Source organism: Miscanthus floridulus, chromosome 2, assembly GCF_019320115.1.
Source record: "Miscanthus floridulus cultivar M001 chromosome 2, ASM1932011v1, whole genome shotgun sequence".
NCBI classification, from domain to species: domain Eukaryota; kingdom Viridiplantae; phylum Streptophyta; class Magnoliopsida; order Poales; family Poaceae; genus Miscanthus; species Miscanthus floridulus.
Window position 1 is genome coordinate 150825959 of NC_089581.1, and position 23235 is coordinate 150849193.

At 45.9% G+C, this 23235-nt stretch overlaps 1 protein-coding gene across 1 annotated transcript; it reads left to right on the forward strand.

Annotated features, from left to right (window-relative positions):
- Positions 1-21425: 21425 nt before the first annotated feature.
- On the forward strand, positions 21426-23081 carry LOC136537261 (pre-mRNA-processing ATP-dependent RNA helicase prp5-like). Its single transcript, XM_066529296.1, has 3 exons — positions 21426-21928; positions 22062-22485; positions 22989-23081. The coding sequence occupies exons 1-3, from the start codon at positions 21426-21428 to the stop codon at positions 23079-23081; spliced, it is 1020 nt and encodes a 339-aa protein (XP_066385393.1).
- The last annotated feature ends 154 nt before the right edge of the window (positions 23082-23235 follow it).

Sequence of the window (23235 nt, forward strand, 5' to 3'; positions counted from 1 at the left end):
AATACCAAAGTTGAATAACTCATCAAGATCTACAACTTTTGTATTGGTCATTTCTTCATATGACAAAGTGGTAACGATATTTTTCACAAATTTTTCACAAATGTGACACATCTCTCATAAGGTTTTATAAACTATATGAGACATGTGTAAGATTAGTGAATAATGTGTGCTAAGAATTTATCAAATGAAGAAATGACCAAAATAAAAGTTGTAGATATTAATGAGTTGAACAACTTTGGTATTCATCGCTTTTTATGTTGAAATCAATTTGGGTCTCAAATTTTGATTCGAACTTGTCGTTTTTTCAAAATTTCCAATTTGAAATGTTCAAATTTTGTCAAATGACAAGATGACTAAAATAAAAGTTATAGATATTAATGAGTTGAACAACTTTGGTATTCATCACTTTTTATGTTGAAATCATTTTGGGTCTCAGATTTTGGTTCGAACTTGTCATTTTTTAAAATTTCAAATTTGAAAGGTTCAAATTTTGTCAAATGACAAGATGACCAAAATAAAAATTGTACATCTTCATGACCTCTACAACTTTGATGTTTATCAAATTTTCATTTGAGATCATTTGGTGTCTCAAAATTATTTTAGTAGTTTTGATTTTAATTTTTTAAAATTTAAATTTTTTTCCCAAATTATTTCGACCGTTCGATCTCCACAACCGACGACACAGATCTCTTGGATCGGATTCTATCGGAAGCTGATTCTCCTGCTTCGCCTTACCTTATCCGGCTTCTGCTCAGCTTCTTTCTTGCTTCTCCCGCTTCTCGTCGGAATCCACCCAAACAAATATATACTCAGCTTCGTCTTCTCCTTCACGAAGCTTCTCTTCTCCTCCTCTCTCTCGTGTTCGCTCTCTCTCGCTCTCCCTCTCCGACGTGGGCAGGGGGCCACGGCGGGCACGAGCGTCCGCGCCGACGGCTGGCGCGACGACGGCGGCCACCATCCTCCTCCGTAGCCCTCCCTCGCTACGAGGCGGCCCCCTCCCTCTCCCACATCCTACGCGCGCAGCTCGTCAATGCTAGGTTCATCCACCACCGTTCCACCGCCTCCTTCACCGTCTCCCTGACCCCAACCGCCGTTCCCCAGGCCACGACGGCGGCTAGGGTTTGGGAGCACTCGCCCGCGGCCGGCTGCCCCGTCTCGGACCTCGACCTCGACCTCCGTCCTTGTCGGGCCGGCTAGGGTTTGGGAGCACTCCTCGGCGCGGCCCGTCCGTCTGCTCCCCCGGCGCGCGGCTAGGGTTCGTCGTGCGGCTGCCCTCGCCCCATCCTCACCATCCTCTCCGACCTCGACGCCATCTCTCTAGGGTTACCGCTCCGTTTCGTGCCATTCACCACGTATATATCCCCATCCCCGTCGTCTCCCTTCTCAGTTGCTCACCATTCGCTCAGCTCCGGCAGCAGGTGCTCATCCCCTCTGTTCATCTTTTTTCCTTTTTTTTGGTGTTTGTCATTGATTCAAGCCGGCCTAATCCCCTCCCTCTATGGTTGTTTTCCAGGCGCTATGGATCTGAGTTCTTAAACAAGCAAGTGAATCTGGTTCTCCCCGTCGCCCCTCCCTCTATTTTGTTCATCTTGTAACCCAAGGTTCTTGGGGAATAGGTTGATCCCTAATTATTTCGTCTCATACTTGATGCAGGCACAACAGATCTGTCATCCCTTGTTTATTCATCTACTTTTGATTGTGGTGCTATCACCACATCTGTTCGATATAAGCAATCCTCCTCTTTTGAACCCTCCCCTCCTCCCTATTCTGATTTTTGCAGTAATACTTGATGGATGATGTCGGTGCTGTCTAGATCTGTGAATGAAATATATTTCTGAGCTCATGTCCAAGTCAATGATGTTGCTATTTTTGCTCTGAGCATTTGTCCAATGCCAATGATAATTTGTCCATGCTTTTCATGATTTCTTTCAATAAATCTGAGCACTGTCCAATGCCAAAGATTTTTGTCTATGCCTTGGATGTTTGTTTTCAGTTAATCTGAGCACTTGTTCAATGTCAATGATGTCTTTCATATAGTACTAAAGATTGAACAGTAAGCATTGGTTGTTGTTTACCTTGTCTAGGAAATAAAACACACCCTTATTTTCATAGCTTTGTTGTGTTGTTGTGCTCATTGCACCAGTGTTGCTTTGGTAGATGGCTTTGGAGGACCAGTGACGACTGTTGATTGCTCAGGCCGCTGCTCTTATCACTGCTATGTATGCACTCTTGTTTAGTAGGCTTAGAATGCAACATGATTCAAGGCCTCATATCACTTACGGTCCTTTGAGAATCATGGATGAGGAAAGGCAAAAAAACTTGGATTTAATTAACAACTGCAATGATATAGAGTGTGTCAACATGCTTCGTATGAGAAGAGCACCTTTTTTTAAGCTGTGCCAACTGCTTAGAGAAAGGAACTTGCTCACAGATGCTTCCTTCCTTGCTGATGCTACCTTCCTTGCTGATGCAATAGAGAGGGAGGATGGGTTAAGGGTTGCACCAGGTAATCAACTGTAGGACACATGGATGCCTAAGAGGGGGGATAAATTAGGCAACTTAAAAATCTAACTCCAAACTATGGCCTCTTTTTCTACCTCTAGCAAAACCTATGCAAAAGATAATCTATCTAGATGTGCAACTACGATTTTGCTAGTGTGTTGCTATCTCTACCGTAAATGATAATAATATGATCAATGTAAATACGGAAGCTTAAAGAGCAAGGTAGAGATATGCAAACTCCCGTTGACGACTCCGGTATTTTTACCGAGGTATCGAGAAGCGCGCAAGCTTCCCCCTAGTACTCGTTGGAGCCCCTCGCAAGGAATCCCTCGCAAGGGCCAAGCTCCCAGTCGGGTAACTCCGTGGATAGCCTCGGGCCTTCCCCACGCGCAAGTGGGTCTCCGATGTGCCTTCCGGCAAGCCTCTCCCGGATGCTCCTCGCCGTCTTCACTATCAAGCTTTCGACCGAAACGCCGCGGGCCTTGTTCCCTTCGATGCACGGTGGCGGCCGCACCACAAACGAGGTTGGTGCGATCTCGTAAGACTTCAAGCCCCTCCGATGTACAACTCTTGTGCTCGCAAGCACAGGTTGGCAAGAGGTATGCAAACCTCACTAAACACTAGGCATACACCTAGAGCAAGCGCATAAGCGGTGGTCTAATCAACCTAAGCACTTGTGGAGATCACTAAAATAGTGTATCAACACCCTTGATATGTTTCCTCAGCTCCACTCCTCTCAAATGGCCGGTTGGGGGTTGTATTTATAAGCCCCACTGAGAAAGTAGCCATTGGGGTCAAACTCCCGCAATTCTGCTACTGACCGGACGCGTCCGGTCGTCTTGACCGTTGTAGCCACGAACTACCGATCGGACGCTGCTAGCGTCCGGTCGCCTGCCACCGGACGTGTCCGGTCACAGTTTCGCGCGCCTAGAACCTCTCTGTACTCGATCGAACGCTGCGTTCCTGCATCTAGTCGGTTGCCGCCAGCGTCCGGTCCTTGCGTCCGATCGCCTATCTGCCTAGCCACCGGTCCAGCGTCCGGTCGCGCTTCCAGCGTTCGATCCAGCGTCCGGTCGCCTCTTCGAGCTTGTTTCTTCGCGATCTTGCGTACGGCTTGGTTTCTATCTTCATGGTTGGACTTTGCTTGATATCTTGGGTCTTTTCTTGTGCTCCTAAGGTCTTGCTTAAGGTGTTGATCATCGGATCATCACGTCGCCTTCGTTCAAGTCACGTCTTGCATCCTATTGGACTACAAAATAAACACTTGCAAATTCATTAGTCCAATTTGATTGTGTTGGTCATCAAACACCAAAATCCAAAGTAAATGGGCCAAGGGTCCATTTTCCTTACAATCTCCCCCTTTTTGGTGATTGATGACAACACGACCAAAGCAAGCAAATAATAGAAATTTTTAATTTAAAAACTATCTACTTGCTAGGATGCAATGCAAGGGGCAAGGTTTTATGATGCTAAGAGATACTACATGAAAGACTATGATACAAATTGAAGACCTAACTTGCCCTTGCAAATGTCCCCATGTGGCATTATGGATTAAAGTCTTGCTTCTTATAAATTCTCCTTATTACTTAGACTAATCCATAATCCACTATCCTCCCTTTCTCGAACCATTACCATTTGTAGATATTAACTTAATGCTAACCTTTGGTCCTCCAAATTCTTCCCCTTTGGCATCAAACACCGAAAAGAAAGACATTAATAGCACAAGGAAGGGTCAAACTTTATGATCTTTTGTATGTAGAATTGGTTAGATCACAAAAATTTGACTCTCACATTATATAGACTAAGTTCCCCCTAAGTAAATGCATACATATGATAGAAGGCAAAGCATATGCATAATTTGCAAATTATTGCACAAAGGAGTTTAATTTATATAATGCATGGAGAAAGCATATAAATATCAAAAAGAAGTCAACATGATGATACTAAATGAAGAATAATGCTTATCTCCGGGGACTCCATTTTCCTTACAATGAGACTACTACACATGTGATAGGTTTGAAAAATTGATACCATTTGAAAAAGTGTTAGTCTCAAAGTATCCAAGTTGTAGAATTACTCCCCCTAAATATGTGCACATAAATGTAGAATACTTTGTAGAAATCATGCACATTGATTTTGGAATAAAAAATACCACTTGAAAGATGACATCTTATGAATGTGAGAATCATTTTCAAAAATAGATATTCGGGAGAGATTATCTACAATTTAGACTTTGGCACATATTAGATGAACAATAGTAAGACAAGCTATGTGCCGTGCTCTTAAATAATTGTGAACCATGTAGGTTTGCTCCAAGGGTTAAGAATGAAACCGAGCAAGCCTACCATATGATATACCTAGTGTATGCATGACAAAGGATATAAGAATTCAAATGCAAACATAGGCATAAAGAGTAACTAGATGCTAAAAGATACCAATTGTAGGAAAATTAAATCTAGTTACCTAACATGGGAAGGGGAATTTGGGTCCATAGTATTCACTACCCCACTTGGCAATGATTTTGTCCATCATGATGCACCCCATGAAATGCACCCATACTTTGCCAAGTCTCCAAATTTCCCGAAGTCCATTGGACTTCTCACTTCCCTCTCGGGATCCAAACCTTCTTGGTGCTTTTCATGTTGGAAATAATTTCCTTTGGCACCCAAAAGCGTTTGACCCCATTGTTGGCTTGCTTGTTCACCTTGATGGCCACCACCTTATCATTTTTCTTCTTCTTCAAGAGATAAGGTGTGGAGGCTTTCTTGTCCACTTTGTTGGTGTAGGTGTTGGAGAGCTTGCTTGTTTGCTTTTTCTCTTTCTTCTTTTCTCCTCCCCCATTCTTTACCTTGCACTCATAGGACTTGTGGCCTTCCTTGTGGCGCACGTAGCAAACCACAGTTTGTCCTTCATCAAGCTTCTTCACTCCCTTGACGATGTTATCTTGATGAAGTTGAGTTTGCTTCGCCTTGCCTTTCACTTGAGTCAAGTCCTTGGTGAGGCGAACTACTTCTTGCTTGAGTTTCTCATTCTCCTTTACAACCTCTTGTGTGCATGTATCTACAATCACTTTCTTAACACAAGCTTGGTTGCACAAGGGTGAGTCTAAATATAAATCATTGCAAGAAGTAGAGGCATCCTTTTTAATTATGTCATTTCTTTTAGATGCCTTGGTGGGGGTATTTTTGATGGCCTCAAGATTAGCAACTTTATTTGTTAGCTCATCACAATGCTTGCACATGATTTCTATTTTAGCAAGCAAACTTTGATAATCATTTTGTGAGCTAGCTAACTTTTCTTTTAATTTTTCATTTTTCTTTTCAAGTTGCTTATCATTAATTGTGCATGCACTCGTTGTTGCACTAGCCTCAAGTTGCTCAATTTTAGTAGATAGTTCAACATTGAGATTTGCAAAGTTTTCATATTGTTCAAGTAAATTCTTGTATGCTTCTTGTGAACTACCTAGCTTTTCTTTTAAAATTTTGAGCTTCTGTTGTTGACTAGTGCAAACTTTAGCATATTTAAGATTTTATTGCATAATTGTATTGTAAGAAGGCAAATCATCATCACTATCACTCTCACTAGAGGATGAGCTTTCGTTACCTCGTGCCATAAGACACACACGAGAAGAGCTTGATGATGAGTGTTTGCGCCCTCGCCTCTTGTGATGGTCTTGTTCACTTGAAGAATCATCCCATGATTTTATTGATGTGAGGGCTTTGTTCTTGCACGCCTTCTTCTTTGTCTTGGGTGTGGGCTTATTTGGACAAACTTCCACAAAGTGCCCCACCTCGCCACATCCATAGCATCCTCTCTTTCTTTGCTCGTTTCTTTGATTGGTGAAAATGAGGTCTTGGATTTGGATGGGCATACCCTTGACATTGAGCTTTTGGATCATCTTCTCCATCTTGTTGATAATTTTGATTGATTTTTCATCAAGGTCGGAGGTGGAGGAGGAAGATTGATCATCACTTGATTCTTCTTCATCATCATCCTCATCCTCATCTTCATCTTCACTTGAGGAACTTGAGCTTGAGCTTGTCTCAACTTTCTTGCCCTTCATCTTCTTTTTCTTGCTACATGCAAGAGCTTTGCCTTTGCTCGATGAAGAGGCTTCTTCTTGACCCATCTTGCGTGACATTTCAAATACCACTATCTTGCCAATGACAATGCCCGGGGTCATGGTGCTCAAGTCCTCCATATTATGAAGGATGGTGATGATGCTTGAATATTTCCTTTGTGATAGCACGGAGATGATCTTCCTCACGATGTCCGCATCATCTAGCTTTAATAATCCGATAGAGTGGAGCTCATTGATAATTAGATTCAATCGAGAATACATATCACGAACAAGCTCATCTTCATTCATTGTAAAGGAATCATAATTTTGCTTAGCTAGACAATGTTTTTGCTCACGGACATTACTTGTGCCGTCATGGAGCTCTTGGAGTTTTAACCAAATTTCATGTGCCGTATTTAAAGTAAATACTTGGTTAAAAACATCCATGCTAAAAGATTCAAACAAGCAATTTTTAGCTCTAGCATTAAAATGCAATTCTTTTTCATCACTCTTCATGGGTTTTTCGGGATTCTTAATGGATTTCATCCCATCGCGAGTGACTCTCCATACACCTAAATCAACCGCCTCAAGATGGCAAGCCATTCTAGCCTTATAATAGAGGAAGTTAGTGCCGTCAAATTATGGAGGCCTAGCGGTATCCATCCCAACCACTCTAATTAGCGTCGGCTCAACGGCGGTTAAGCCAAAGGTCCAAATATGAGCCAACCGGCTCTGATACCACTTGTAGGACACGTGGACGCCTAAGAGGGGGGATGAATTAGGCAACTTAAAAATCTAACTCTAAACTATGGCCTATTTTTCTACCTCTAGCAAAACCTATGTAAAAGATAATATATCTAGATGTGCAACTATGGTTTTGCTAGTGTGTTGCTATATCTACCATAAATAATAATAATATGATCAATGTAAATGCAGAAGCTTAAAGAGCAAGGTAGAGATATGTAAACTCCCGTCGACGACTCCGGTATTTTTACCGAGGTATCGAGAAGCGCGCAAGCTTCCCCCTAGTCCTCGTTGGAGCCCCTCGCAAGGAATCCCTCGCAAGGGCCAAGCTCCTAGTCGGGTAACTCCGTGGATAGCCTCGGGCCTTCCCCACACGCAAGTGGGTCTCCGATGTGCCTTCCGGCAAGCCTCTCCCGGATGCTCCCCGCCGTCTTCACTATCAAGCTTTCGGCCGAAACGCCATGGGCCTTGTTCCCTTCGGTACACGGTGGCGGCCGCACCACAAACGCGGTTGGTGCGATCTTATAAGACTTCAAGCCCTCCGATGTACAACTCTTGTGCTCGCAAGCACGGGGTGGCAAGAGGTATGCAAACCTCACTAAACACTAGGCATACACCTAGAGCAAGCGTATAAGCGGTGGTCTAATCAACCTAAGCACTTCGCAAAGCACCTACGCTAATCACCTGATGAAACACTAAGCATTATGCAAGTGGAGATCACTAAAATAGTGTATCAACACCCTTGGTATGTTTCCTCAGCTTCACTCCTCTCAAATGGCCGGTTGGGGGTTGTATTTATAAGCCCCACTGAGAAAGTAGCCGTTGGGGTCGAACTTCCATAATTCTGCTACTGACCGGACGCTGAATCGTCCTGACCGGACGCGTCCGGTTGTCCCGACCGTTGTAGCCGCGAACTACCAATCGGACGCTGCCAGCGTCCGGTCGCCTGCCACCGGACGCGTCCGGTCGTAGTTTCGCGCGCCTGGAACCTCTCTGTACTCGATCGGACGCTGCGTTCCTGCGTCTAGTCGGTTGCCGCCAGCGTCCGGTCCTTGCGTCTGGTCGCCTATCTGCCTAGCCATCGGTCCAGCATCCGGTCGCGCTTCCAACGTCCGGTCCAGCGTCCGGTCGCCTCTTCGAGCTTGTTTCTTCGTGATCTTGCGTACGGCTTGGTTCCTATCTTCATGCTTGGACTTTGCTTGATATCTTGGGTCTTTTCTTGTGCTCCTAAGGTCTTGCTTAAGGTGTTGATCATCGGATCATCACGTCGCCTTCGTCCAAGTCACGTCTTGCACCCTATTAGACTACAAAACAAACACTTGCAAATTCATTAGTCCAATTTGGTTGTGTTGGTCATCAAACACCAAAATCCAAAGTAAATGGGCCAAGGGTCCATTTTCCTTACATCAACTACAATGGCTAACTACATAAAACCTACAAATGTATAACACTGAGGCATTGGACTTACGCTATGATGATTTTCATGTGAAAGCAACTGCTACTGTTCCAATAATGTTGAACTATGTTTTTCATGTGAATTGAGGCATTGAACAATGTGCAATGATGATTAATTTTTTATGCTACACTTGACCTGAGGCTTTGGACTTATGCTATGATGATTTTTTTATGATACTACACTTGAACTGAGGCATTGGACAAATGCAATGATGATTTTTTGTGATACTACATTTGACCTGAGGCTTTGGACATGAGCAATGATGATTATTTGTTTATGTGATACTTTAACTGAGGCTGGAGGCATGTGCAATGATGTTTATTTGTTGTTGGCTTAATTTACCTGAGACTGCAGGCATGTGCTATGATGTTTATTTGCTACTATCTTAATTTACCTGAGGCCGCAGGCATGTACTATGATGTTTATTTGTTACTCTTAATTTACCTGAGGTTAGAGACATGTGCAATGATGTTTATTTGATCTTATTACAATCTGAGTGGGGTGTGCCAACTAAACTAGGGGATGGCTGAAAAGATGAATGTTGACATGCTTGCACCTGATGAGCTTGTGTTCCCTGGGATTGGTGCTCCTACTAGGTTTGCTGTTGTTGGGGCTGGTTTGCCTGCTAGGGCTGTGATGTTATTTGTTCAACCAAGATTGAGGATTCCCACCCAGAGCTGTATGGGGCTATGATGTTCATGCTTGGATTTGCTGATGAGGCCACCTTCTTGACAACAAGCCCCAGGGTACTGCTTTTGTGAACATGAATGCAGATCATCGTGTGCTGTGGCTGAGAACCTTCTTGGCCAAGCACTATTACAACTAAGCTGCTTGCTGATCCGTTGGTTGATCCATCTTTTGTGCAGTGCCTGCCCTCTCCTGGTGGTATTTTGTATGCATGGTTTGGTGCAGTGGCTGCTCTCTCCTAGTGGATGCATCTGGTCTTCTCTAGTGGCTTCTTTTATGCATAACTCACTCCTGCTGGGCTTGGTTGTGCAGTCGGTTTACCCATCTCTGTGCAGATGACATGTTCCTACATTCTTTTGTGCAGTTAACATGCTACCCTCTACTAACTATGGCTAATTGTGGCTTGTAGTTAGTGACTATATGCCACTACACCCTTGCATTCTTCTTTGGGTCAACCTACTTGATGCTAGTGTGTGTATTTGCCTTGGCAGTTTGATCATGTGACCCAGCCATTCATTTGAACATCTTATTGTTAACTCTTCCAAGCATATTACCTGCATTCTTCTGTGGACATGTCTGTTGCCTATGATGTATTTTTCATATAACTGAGCACATGTCTGTTGCCTGTGATGTGTTTTTCATGTAACTGAGCACATGTCTGTTGCCTGTGATGTGTTTTTCATAGAACTGAGCACATGCCTCTTTGCCAATGATGCTTACACATGCCTCCTGGTGGTATTTTTGTTACTACACTTTACTTTTTGTTACTACACTTTACTTTTTCTGCAGCTATGGCATGGTATGTTGTTCATCGTAGGAAGGAACCTGGTGTGTACTCTAGCTGGGACAAAGCACATGCTCAAGTCGATGGCTTCCAAGGGTAATTGCTACAAAAAAATCAACTCAAGAGAGGAAGCTTTTCAAGCATTCTATGGCCAAGGACAATATGTGAATCCACCTCAGCTCGAACCTGCTGGACATGATCAGTTTCCTCTGCGGCACAATTCATTTGAAGTTAAAGATGTAATAATCGTAGTCCACTTTCATCCCCTCTTATCTTCTTTACTACCAATAATGATGGACTTTTGTGAATTATGACTTGTGATGATGTTCTAAATAATGGTCTTGTGTTTGTGGATGTATATATGTATATTTGTGGCGGTCAGATTCGAATTTGAATTATATATATATGTGGTCAGATTTGAATTTGAATTATTTTTTTTGCTGAAAAATCCACTGTAGGGACGGTTCTTGATTGAACCACCCATATAAATACACACAGCAGGGGCGGATGGTGATACAGCCGCCCTTACAGAAGTCCACTACAGAGGCGGTTGATATTATCAGCCACCCCTACAGAGGGCACTGTAGGGGCGGCTGAAAACACCAGCCGCCCCTACAGAGGGCACTGCAGGGGCGGTCAGGAAACCGCCCCTACAAAGGCACCCTCTGTAGGAACACTCTGGGAAGGACGGCTGGGGCAGCCGCCCCTACAAAAGCTCTAGAGCCGTCCGTACAGTTAACTTCTGTAGTAGTGACTACTAATATAAGCTATCACAAAAGATTATTTATGAAGTAGCTGTATATATTTCTAAATTATATACTTCTACAACTGTTAAGTTAAAAATAAGCATAATACTAATATGTTCCACCATATAGAGCAGATAACATGTTTACATTAGGATAACTATTTTTTTAATAACTTATCAAGCATGTTATTCAAGATAAGTGTACACATTTGACTGAAATATTATAATAATATATAAATATTTGTAGTTCAATTTTAAGCACTCTATGTTCTATAAAATCATGTTACAATATGCCATTATGAAAGATAACATAAATAACATATTTATATCTGTATCAAAATTATCTATACCTTACTATTATTTTAGTAGCTTATCAAAAAATGTTTAAATAACCATAAGCACAAATATGTTTGTCCATTGTCCATTTTTTAAATATTAATACATTAAAAAATTAAAGTAAACATGCATGTTGTGCGACCATCATGCAAATCACACACACACACACACAGATGTATATATATATATTAACTTAAATGTTTGACATATCCATATTAATAATGTGACCATTACTACATAAAAAAATTGTTAATAAAAGAATCAAACATCTTGAGAAAGGAGGAGGTTAGTACAGACCATAGGTGCCTACATCTTCTTGCTCTTTTAAGATTATTTTAAAGTAAACAATTACTATAAAGCTTAAATGTTAACATCATCAAGCACTGCTACCCCATTGCAGATCTCACATCAAGCTCTACCACTAATCTTAAGTGACATAGTGTAGGCCTAAAATTATTACTTATGTTATCATGATACTTAAGAGTAAATATTCTTATGTCATCATGATACTTAAGAGTAAATATTGACTCCTAAGATTTTAACCTGTGCTAGAGCACGGGTTGATGGACCAATGATCCTAATAACTATCCAAATCCTCCAAATGCATGCAGATCCGAACAAGGTTCTCAGGATGAGTGGAGTGGACTGGATGATCCGGGCTCACCCTATGCTCCAAACGAATTACGACATTTGTGAACCGTAGCTTCACATAATCACGGACCTGATTGGCTGATTGACAGAAACAAAAAGGCTGCGTTGTTGTTTAGCATCTCCCTTCAAATCAGATGATGGAAAATGGCGGGCGCCACTGGAGCAACACCTATGGTGGCATGCAGCAGCTAGCACGGTTTCCGTCTCATTGTAAGAACGGAGCGAGGCCCATAAGTTCGGCCTTTGTTTCGGCCTAACAGAGAAAAGACAGCCAGCATAGAGTTGGCCTAGCCTGCCGGTGCGTAAAACAAAGCTGGCCCAAACGTTGCGTGCGCGGAGAAAGAGATGTCTCGATGACTAGACAAATTGAAGAAACCACTTGTTAGTTGTTACCTTTTTTTCTTTGGCACAGTAAATGCTGCTACCACTCAAGAAGTCTACGCTGGCTTCTTAAAAAATACTTAAAGAAGTCTACGCTGACCACTAAAAAAAAAGACCAAGTCTATGCTGATGCAAGCTGATGGACTCCGAAGCCAAATGAAGAAATATACAGCACCGGACATAAGTCAAATGGACACGGTGTCTCTATCCGAAGTCTTGTACACCGACCTCACCAACCACACGAATTGAATATGGGCATTGCCACGACGCACTTGCCGGCAACCCGACCGATTTGGCAGAGATCATTGTCCAAACTCCTCTTGCCATCACGGGCAAAACAAACACAACCATCGCCATTTTTAACTGTAAATGAGAACGCATCCACTCCACTCCTTATCTTTGTTGGCTGGTGGAGCGAGTAGTAGTCTCTAGTAGAGTGGAGTACAAAGCCCCAAAAGCAGGCACCGAGATCGCCGTGGGTGGTTGGTGGCTGTGGGGAGGGAGAGGGCGGCAACGCCGATCGGGATATGTGGATAACCTGAACTGCCGAGCAGCTTTTTGGCCTCCTTTTCCCCGCCGAGGTGACATGCGCAGGGTGACCGATAGCTCCAGATGCCGCGAAATGGGAGTGGCCGCAGCGGTCGCGTTTAGCAACGGCCAACGGGCAGGAGGTCATTACGACACCGTGCCGTGGTGGTGCGTGGTGACCCTGGCTAATGGAGGCGCTCACGGGCCACATTGCATCGCAGACATACGGCGCGCGATTCATTCAGCTCAAATTAAACAAAAATGGAAAGAGAGCTTGGCCTAACTGCTGACAGCGACGGGTGCGTAATGGTATGGACCTCAGTGAGCTGACAGTGACAGCTCAGTGAGCTGACAGTGACAGCACCCTCTAGACCCGCGGACCTAATTACTTTCCGGCTTTCCACGAGCTTCCGTCCGTGGTACTGGCTGATGTCGTTGAGCCCAGGCCAAGTTTACTTTTTGTGGATAATGTAGTAGTAGCCAAAGTATCTGCCCGATGCGGGTTTGTTAAATTAGCGCCAATAAGGGCTTCCCTAGGCTGCTTTTTTTTTAATAGTAGCCTTAAGTACTATATATGATCGGATAAAAAAAATAGGTGACAAGTGGCTTTAGAAGCTATATATACTTAGAGAGAATGTGGTCCATGTTAAAAAAAGAGGAAGAGAAAATAAATGTGAGGTATGATGAAAGAAAAAAGTTTCTTTACAAACCATAAATAGTGATAGTTTACATAGTATGAATAGTAGTCCCAACTTTTTCTATTCTACGTGGATCACTATATTTATACTAGAACTATTATGAGTGTTAGCCTTCATTGATGATGCCCTAATAATGCGCACTTAGTCTTGCAGCATGTAACACCCTCGATGCTACACTGTACAATCTTTTGCTAAAACACCACATGAGCATCATACTTATGTGTAAATGTGTCTAATATAGAGTGTAAAGCAATATACGTAACTTAAAATGTTCATCGGAAACGTGAAACCAATGTTATGTTTCATGTCGCGTTATATCACTTAGGGTTCTAAATAAATTTTTATTGAACGAAAATGCTATAGAACGCATACCCGACACTTTAATAAAGTTTGTGGTACAAACTTCATAGGTGGCGGTGAAATACTTGCGGTCGATAATGGAATTCGCTAGCTAGTGTACTTGATGGCTTAGAAATCGAATTCGACGTGAAACCGATAAGAACTTAGTTGAATTTCTAAAGTTAGAAATCGCTTCGACGAAGCTAAGTTTGGGAATTTTTGCAGGCGAATTGGATTAAGAAGTAGGGTAATTTCATGGTTGGTTTTAGTAGTTGGACACTCCATCTCGAGCGTTAAATAGTTAGTTTAGCTACTGGATCATCGAGGTGAATTTTTAGAGCGCTTTAAAAAGAGTGCATGACACGATTGCAGCACCTGGGCGCGATCACAGCGCCGGCACCCGGCGTCGCCTCACCTGCTGCCCGACACGCATGCCGCACGTGTGCCACTGCGTTAGCCCAGCCTACCGCTGGCGCCGCGTCGCTGGCCGCTGTCATCCGCACCGCGTTGCCACGCCCTGGCTCGCGCTCACGCTCGCGCACGCATGCACGCCGTGCCCGGCGGGTTTGGCCGCTCTACCACCACCGCTGCCGTCGTGGGCCCGATGCCCTGTCGGTCCGCTGCTGTCTGCCCCGCTGTGTCCTCGTGCGGCTTCCAGCCCCGATCGTGAGCGCTGGGTTGCCCGCGTGCACTCTCACCGCCTGCATCGCTGCGCCGCCGTCCCGTCACCCTGCTGCTGTCATTGCCTGCGCTGCGTTGTGTCACGTCAACGCGCTGCTGCTAGTCATGGTCGTGAGTGCTGGATCACCCGTGTGCGCTGCACCGCTCGCGTCGCGTCTACCTGAGTCGCTGCGCCGGCACATGGCCTTGTCGCCGTCGGCTTGCAAGTTAATGCGATGTGGTCGCCCGAGCCGTGCCAACTCGTACGAGCACGTGTGTCTTCCCTGTGTGTGCCTTGTCCATTGCGTTGCATGTCGAGCATCGCTCTGTGCCCCCGGTCACCTCTGCCTTTAATGGCGTCGCGCCGGAGTCGCCCGAGCCGCGCCAAGGACAGCTCGCAGCGCCAGCCAAATCCATGCAATTGCGTGCGCCAAAGGGTTGAGTAGGAACCTAGCTACGCGCCGAACCCTCCTACTGCTGCTGTCAGCCGTTGTCGAGCCCTAATTTGACGATTCCTTCGTCGTCGGCCACCTTAAGACCCCACGGTAGCGCCTGTCTAATTGATCTTACCCCGCCCACCTCCATCCAATTCATTGGCACTGTGTCTTCGCCCTGTTCCCCTCTATCCCGTGCACACCCCAATTTTCCCGGCTATTGCCTGACCTGCGTCGCTGACGCAGTCGCGCCACTGTAGCCGTCGCCGTGTTTGCTGCGCGCGCATGGCCAGACTCACTCGGCCCGTCTTCGATCAATCCACCACGTCTGGTAGGTTCGGGGTGAGTCGCTGATGCTCATTCTTGAGCTCATTCATGTTGTCTGTGCCTTGGCTCAAGGGAACGTGGCCACCGTCGTAGGGAGGAGTCCGTCGTTGTGGAGGGAGCTCAGGACAGCATCTCCGTTCACCGTGTCGCCGCCCATCACTTCGGGTTTACGCCTAGGTGAGCATCGGCTCGCATTTGGGGGCGCGGAGGGGCCGGTCTAGCCGACGTAACTGTCTGGTGCCAGCGCCGCCGCGCCGGTGCGCGTGGTTGCCCGAGGGTATCGCCGTTGCGAAGACAGGTTGTTCTGAGGGTTTATCTGTGAAGCATCTGACTATAGGAATAGTGTCGTGGGTCTAAGGGTGAATCATCGGTAGGTTAGGGTCGTTTTCGTAAAACAGCCAAAAGCGCGCAGGCTCCCCGTCGCGCGGCTGGGCCGCGCCGGTGCGTCGCGTGCGCGCGTGTGTTCGCGCCGAACTGGGCCGAGCCGTTCGCACTTGGGCCGCAAGGTTGAATTTAGTTTTTCATTTTCCAATAAATTGATAAATGTGTATTCAATTTAGTTTTGAGCTAAACTTTAATAATTTGTAGTAAATCTTTTAGATGTCCAAAAATAGTGAAACAAAATTTGTTAGGTTCACAAAAAACTATCTATCTGTTGGTGTAGTTAGTTCATAGTTAGCTGTGATAATGATAGGTTCATAAATTTAAATTAGAGAGCTTAGTATTATATAGATTAATATTTATAGGAATTTTTGTGGCAAATTGGTGATGGCTTTAGTCATGAAATTTTTACAGTAGGCTCATTAGATTTTTAGGTGCTCACTATAATTTTTGTAGCCCTAGAGTAGGTTGATAAATAAAATAGCTAGTACCCCTTGTTTTACCATACGTAGAGTAAATCGGTATTAAGAGTAGGAATACCTTTAGTTGCTAAGATAGTACATGCCATGTTTTATACTTGTTAGTGGTAACAGTAGGTAACTTAGCACTTTAGTCGGCAGAACTAGCTTAGTAGCTTAATAAATGTATTTATATTTTAATAGTTGTTGTTGTTGTATTACTAAGTGTTGTATCATCATTTCATGCATGTAGATCATGAGTTGATAGAGTTCATGCCCGTGGACGAACAAGACTATGAGGAGGCCATTGAGGAGTAAGAGGAGGAGATCCTCGTGTAGGAGGGAGTCCTAGAGCCTTTTGGTGCTAACTTTGTTGACCCACCGCCTGTCCAAGACATGTCTCGGTGCATAACCCCTATTTTAAATGATTACTGAATATATATATGATATGCATTTACGTTACAAGCATTTTATGAGAACTATATGCATAAACATACTTACCAATGAGTCGTACTAGTATAGGTCGAGTAGCTGCTATGCTCAAGATATCAGTAGCATGGGTAACCTACCGTTACTCACAATATGTAAAAAATTATGATCACTTATGATAAATGGTGGAAAGAAAAATGGTGACTAGATAGGGATATGGTTTGGGTATTGGTGGGTGTAAGAGGTTGTGTCCTGCGGCCAATAGGGCATAGCTTTGTTACACTTTTTCCCTGTCTATGTCGGTTAAGGACCGGCTGTTGCAATGGATGTTAGGCAAGTCACAGATTTATTATCCTGAGCACATACTTGGGTATGGACGTAGGGAAGACTTGTTGCTCTCTTATCGTTGGTTCTAGCTCTTTCTGGACCAACTGATTGGAGGAGGGGATGGTGTAGGTCCTTGCACCGCACTAAGTTCGGGACTTAGGAGTGGGGGCTTGGAGTCCAAATTTGGACGGGGACCTGGAACCTGGAATAGGAGGGTGATGGGTTGGTCCTGCTTGTGCCTGGGGTACAAGCGGAGCGTGTGTTTTCGGGGTACCCAGCTTGTCATATTGATTTGCGAATCGCCGCCGAGTCGGTCCGACTTGTCTTAACTCTAGCATCATAGTAAGAACTGAAAGATGAAATGTGATGAAATGGAACAGGTTGCTCAACTCTTGCTTGAAAGTAGAATATGTGCTTACATAGAATGGCTGGATAATAAATTAATCATGGCCATTAATAATAACATAAATAAGGATTCACTATTAGTATTGCTTTCTGCAAAAAGAAACCCAGTAAACCATAAAGCTTTGCATATCCCTTGGAGTCGAAAAATTATTCTCACTAGTTGGATAAGTCTTGCTTGTATATTATGTACTCATGGTTTATTTACCCCTGTTGCAGGTAATGCTTGAGGAGTACCATTGTGTGAAGGATTCTTCTGATGAGCACAGACGGATCCTTGTTCTTGTCGATATATGTTTAATTACATTTCGTTGTTTAATGTTCCGTACTCTGATATTTGGCAATGTAATAATGAATTTCTAAGAACTCTAGATGTATGAAATGTATTAAGTATTGTAACTTGTTCTCATTATTGATCATTGGGAAAAAATGTGGATCTTTTGGGTTCTCCCTTGGGGTGTGCCCGACGGATACCGCCCGCTGTAGCTCGCTTTTGGGGTGCTTAGTGTCTGGTGGAAGACGAGCGCTTCCGTAAGTGTGTTAATTTCAGACGGTTCAGCCACACAACAGGCTGCAACTAGCGGGGCATGTGGTGTTGCCGCATCACCCCCGACTTTAGGGGGTGTTTGGATCTGGTGACTAAAGTTTAGGATGTGTCATATGGACGTGTCGTATGAGCGCCATAGATTTTGGAGCCGTTCTCGGCGCCAATAACCACGACGTCAAGATCAACGATGCTAAGGTGCCTGTCAAGTCACCGTCACGTCTGCGTCGAGCCCAAGACCTAGGCGTTAAAATCTATGGCGTCGAGACGTGTAACTCGGCGCCACTAAAAGTCTGTTCGTTTCGTCGTAAAGGATCGTGGATTATTTACTGCTGGCTGGTTTGATGTGAGAGAAAAATACTGTTTCAATTTATAATCCACGATCATATACGAGCAAGCAAATAGGCGGTAAGAGTCCAAATTTTAAAAACATATCTTCATAAACATATTTATGAAAAACTTAAAAAAAAAGCTAAAAACAAAAAATTCGGGACAAGCAACGAGCCCTTTACTTTCCGAAAGATCTCTGGTCTGCGCTCGCATAAATGCATCGCAGCATGACCGAGGAATAGGATTCCAGGTGGAACACACCTAGTTTTTTTTTTTTTTGACAACAAAACACAACTAGCTTTGGGGTGTGTTTAGTTGGGTGAAATTTGAGAATCTAGGTACTGTAGCACTTTCGTTTTTATTTGGCAATTAGTATTTAATCATGGACTAATCATGCTCAAAACGTTCGTCTCGCGATTTGCAACCAAACTGTTTAATTAGTTTTTTCGTCTACATTTAATGTTCCATACACATATCAAGATTCGATGTGATGGCTACCGTATCACTCTTTGAGAAAACTTTTTGGAACACCGTATGTCCGCTTCAGCAGCAGTCGCTGTTTTGCTGTGCGATGGATGGATATATGTGATGTGCCATATGCCTAATGTTGCAAAGAGTGATATGCTGTTGTGAGTTTGTGACCGGTACTGCTACAAATGCACTGATGCGTCGTCGCTAATGGATTCGAGGTGGGACCTCCCATAGATATCGACTGCGGACGGCTGCTAGGGATAGCAATCCGATCCACGGCTGTGAATACCCGCAGGTTTCGTACCCACAGATATCTACGGATCAGGTATTAGAATTGAGATAGGTATCCCAATGGAAACAGATGAGCGATGGGAGTAGTCGTGCTACTCTCTACTTTCCAAATTATAAAGTGTTTTGACTTTTCTAGATATATAGCTTTTATTATATATTTAGACATACACTATATCTAGATACACAGTGAAATGAATGTATATAGAAATGCTAAAACATCTTATAACATAGAACAGTTAAAGTACCGTTTACTAGTACACGCAAAAGATAGTCTGCTCCTATACGCTAAGAGGCCGTTTGGATTCGACTGAGACTTTATAGGCCGGATGAAAAAAATCAGAATATGATCCAAACATGAAGGCTTTTAGAAGATTCTACTATGTATTTCAGCAATTCAAAGCAATAATTCAGTATCCCTTCTCTAGAAGGTCTTGGGGATTTAGAGTGGAAAAGACAATTTTGCCCTTGCTTCCACCTTATTCATAAAACCATCTGAAGGGTATTTTAGACATTCATCTTGTACCATGCATCCACTATCATCAAGAGTATAATATGAGAAACCAAACAGGTCAAATCATTCCTATCCAAAATCTAGATTCTCAAATCTCTATCTACTATCTGGATTCTTATAATTCCTCTAGGATTCAAATAGGGCCGAACTTAAGGCCATGCACAACACATGCACATGTGAGTGTTAGTCTCAACAAAAGATTCACATCAAGTAGGATGGATATTTAGGACTATTATTCACGTGTTGCAAGTCATATAGGACTTTGCTTTTTGGTCCCAAGAGAATATTTTTCCTTTCTTAGTTTTGTCTCACACCTATCGCTTTCATCTTAAGGGCAGCCCTCAATGGCCGTCGATTTCGACAGCGAGTACGGATCTTAACCAACGAGAAAGAGAGAGACTAATTAAAATCACCGCGCTAGCGAGTCTTCAGTAGCCTAACGCACGATTCTCGAAAGGTTTCGTGTCTCTGACATATGCACCATACTCAGCACTCTACAGCTCTATATATTTTTTTTAATTATTTTAAGCATCCACGTCAGCTAGCTATTTGTGCAGGCCATTGAGGACACCTAAGGGCATGCAGAACAGAGAGACACGCTGTATATAAGTTTTTGAAATTTATAATACAGACGGTTGAATAAATAACTCATATAACCCACAGACAGTTGTTGTTTATTTGGCTGTCTATAAATTTTTTAATGCTTGCATATAGCCATGATCAATCATGAATATCATTTCTATATATCATTGTGTTGCTAATTGATGAAATCTTTTAGGATAAACCATATATTATATATATAATGTAATATAATATATTTTATAAATCAAATATAACATACGTCTTCTTCCCTAAAAATTTATGTCTAATTTTCTTTGTTTCCATAGCAAGAATCAAAATCAAGTGAGCATGAAAAATAGAATTGCAGAATGTGTGCGTTCAAGTGAACATTCAGTTTATAGAATGTGTGCATTCAAGTGAACACCTGCTCAAAAGAAGACACTACCAGACATAAACTATGCAACATGTGTCACCAGGCAACGTACACGATCAGGTGGAGTCGTCGTCGGCTGGCAACGATCCATACAACGGCCACTCAGCTGCCGATTATGCATAGGAGCACGAGCCACAGCCGGCGTCTCACCAGGCGACGGCAACCATCTCTCTCCTCATTTAATCACGAGTACATCAGCGTATTTTGTTTAGCTCGAGGTATATAGACGGCAGAAGGTTGGCGTTGTACGTGCCCTAAGAGTATCCACGCTATCTTTCCTCAGGCCTATTGTAGGCCATACAAGCTACACTGCCAACTGGAGAGCACTTAATTTGTGTACACAGTGGCATCCGAGGCTAGTTCGACCTGCGGAGTCGTAAACGAAGCCACCGCATTGGGCATGCTCTAAGTAGACTCACGGTGATAGGGAGTTTGTGTGCTTACACAGTTGAGCTTTGCTTCGGTCATCACTCGTGTAAGAATTGGTGGATATAGGGCCAGATACCAGGCGGGTTGTGGAGAGCGAGCCGGAGAGGTGGAGGCACGGCGTCCCGTTGGCTGATCAGCCCAAGCTGCAGCCGCTCCTGAAGGCGCTGGAGAGGTTGCGCAGCCACGGCCTTACGGCGGCCGTGGTCGTGGCGGCCTTCCACCGCTGGAGGATGCTGCCGCTGATGGCTCGGCGACAGTGTCTGTTCGAGATGACACCGAGTGAGCCGATCGACGGCATCCGGTTGTCCGCCGTCGCCCTTTCCGACGAGGAGATTCTGCGTTGGGTGAGAGAGACGGTGGAGGGGCGGCAGAGGAGCAGTGATCTGACCCCGTTCCCGATGCGCCCGTCGCGGGGGTACATCTCTCTGGTGAGTCACGCGTCGCTGCGGCCCCCGAGGCCTCCTTGCTCCTTATGTTTTCAATTTGTTCCCTTATTTGCATTTACCGTTCCTGCAGGGGATGAGGGATGTGCGAGCCTCCCTGCGCGCCCGTTCCCAAGGATGTAGAGCGGCGAGCGGAGAACAGGGCGCACGTCGAGGTGTACAAGGAGCGGAAGGACGCCGAGGAGGCAAGGCGCAAGAGGAAGAGCCTCAAGCGTGACGAACTGGAGAAACGTCGCCGGGAACAGAGGCACGACGGTCTCCCGGTGGAGCCGTCTCCATCATCGTCGTCGATGGATTTTTCGAGCGACGACGGCGAGAGCGAGGCGGGTCGGGGTCCCCTGGATGACCTTCCTGACGTCAGGGAGACGGCGCCCAGGGCGTCGGCGACCGGCCTGGTGTCTCTAGGAGGAGGAGGAGAGGACGCCTCGAGGCTGGCGATCGCCCACCCCGGGGCCGAGGCCGACACGCCCGAGATACGGGTGTCGGGGAAGCGTGCCATTAGCCCGATGGGCTCGACGACGGAGGTGGAGCGAGCGACGGCGGGGGTGACTCAACCGCCTCCGCAGAGGGTCGAGGGGGCGTCGAAGTCCGGCGAGGGCCGACCGGTACCGGCGGACACGGGGGCCGTGCTACTACCGCCGCCACCGCCATTGCTGAGGACGAGGGACGCGGTGCGGAAGCTATTGTGTCCCCGTTCATGGTAAGTGTTTTGTCTTCAGCCGAAAGCGTCAGGCGGAAGCGCCCGCCCTGGCGCCACGTAAGGCGCTCAGGGTGAGCACCAGCTCCACCGCCCGATGGGTGGTGGACGTGCAGGTCGCCCTGTGGTGTGGCGCGGCGTCGGCCAGGGCCGACCCAAAGGAGCCGGTCGCCCAAGGAGAGGCTACCGAGGCAGCCATGATGCAGGCGGGGGAGGAGGCGCCTACACCCCGCGAGGCCGAGGCCATCGAGTCAGGTGAAGCTGAGGTGCCTTCAATCGCTGAGGTCATCGAGGGCGAGGTCGAGGCCCCTAGGACCTTCAAGGCTGAGGTGGCGGAGGCCGGGGCTTCTAGGGCTTCCGAAGCTGAGGTGGCGGACGCCGGGGCTCCCAGGAACATCGAGGCCGAGGTGGCGGAGGCTGGAGCTCCTGGGACCACTGAGGCCGAGGTGCGGAGGCCGGCTTGGGTGCGGCGAAGCTGGCGGCCCAGGATGTGAAGACGGAGGTAGGGCAAGCTTCGATACCTCGCCCGGTCCAAGACCCGTCGCCGTCGTAGGAGAGAGCCTGGGAGGTGGAGGTTCATTCAATCTCCTCCGACGATACTTCCCAGGGGAAGGAGGTGGCAGACGCCGAGGCGACCAGCACCATGGAGCAACTAGTTCTGACTTCTGGCGAGGGGAGCTCGGCCCTCGTCCGGGTGCGACCCGAGCCCCGCGGGTGGGATAGCCCACGTGTCTTATGGCGGAGCCGGGATGTCCCTGAGGGGAGCCTCTGTTCGCCCTCGAGGATGCGGACGAGGGGGCACTAGGGCTCCCTCGAGCAATTCCGCCAGCTGGTGGAGCGGTCGCTGCGGACAGCGCTGTCCGTCGTGGCTAACGACCTGCCCTGCGTTGCCCAGGTACGCGCTTTCTTTTCTTGTGCTGTGTTGTCTTTTTCCCGAGTTTTCTCGCAGAGCTTGACGTTTGTTCTGCCTATCCAAGAGCTCGAGGCCCGGTCCCTCGAGAAGTCGATGTTCCTCCAGCGGGAGAGGGACGTCTGGGACTAGCTCTAGCAGCAGAAGGACCTCCGCCTTCGCTGTGCTGACATGAAAGCCAAGGCGGCCACGGCTCGGGAGCAGGCCACCCCGTTGGTGGCGTGGATCCAAGAGCTGGAGGAGGAGCTAACCCAGGTGGCCGGTGAGCGGGACACCTTCAGGTCCT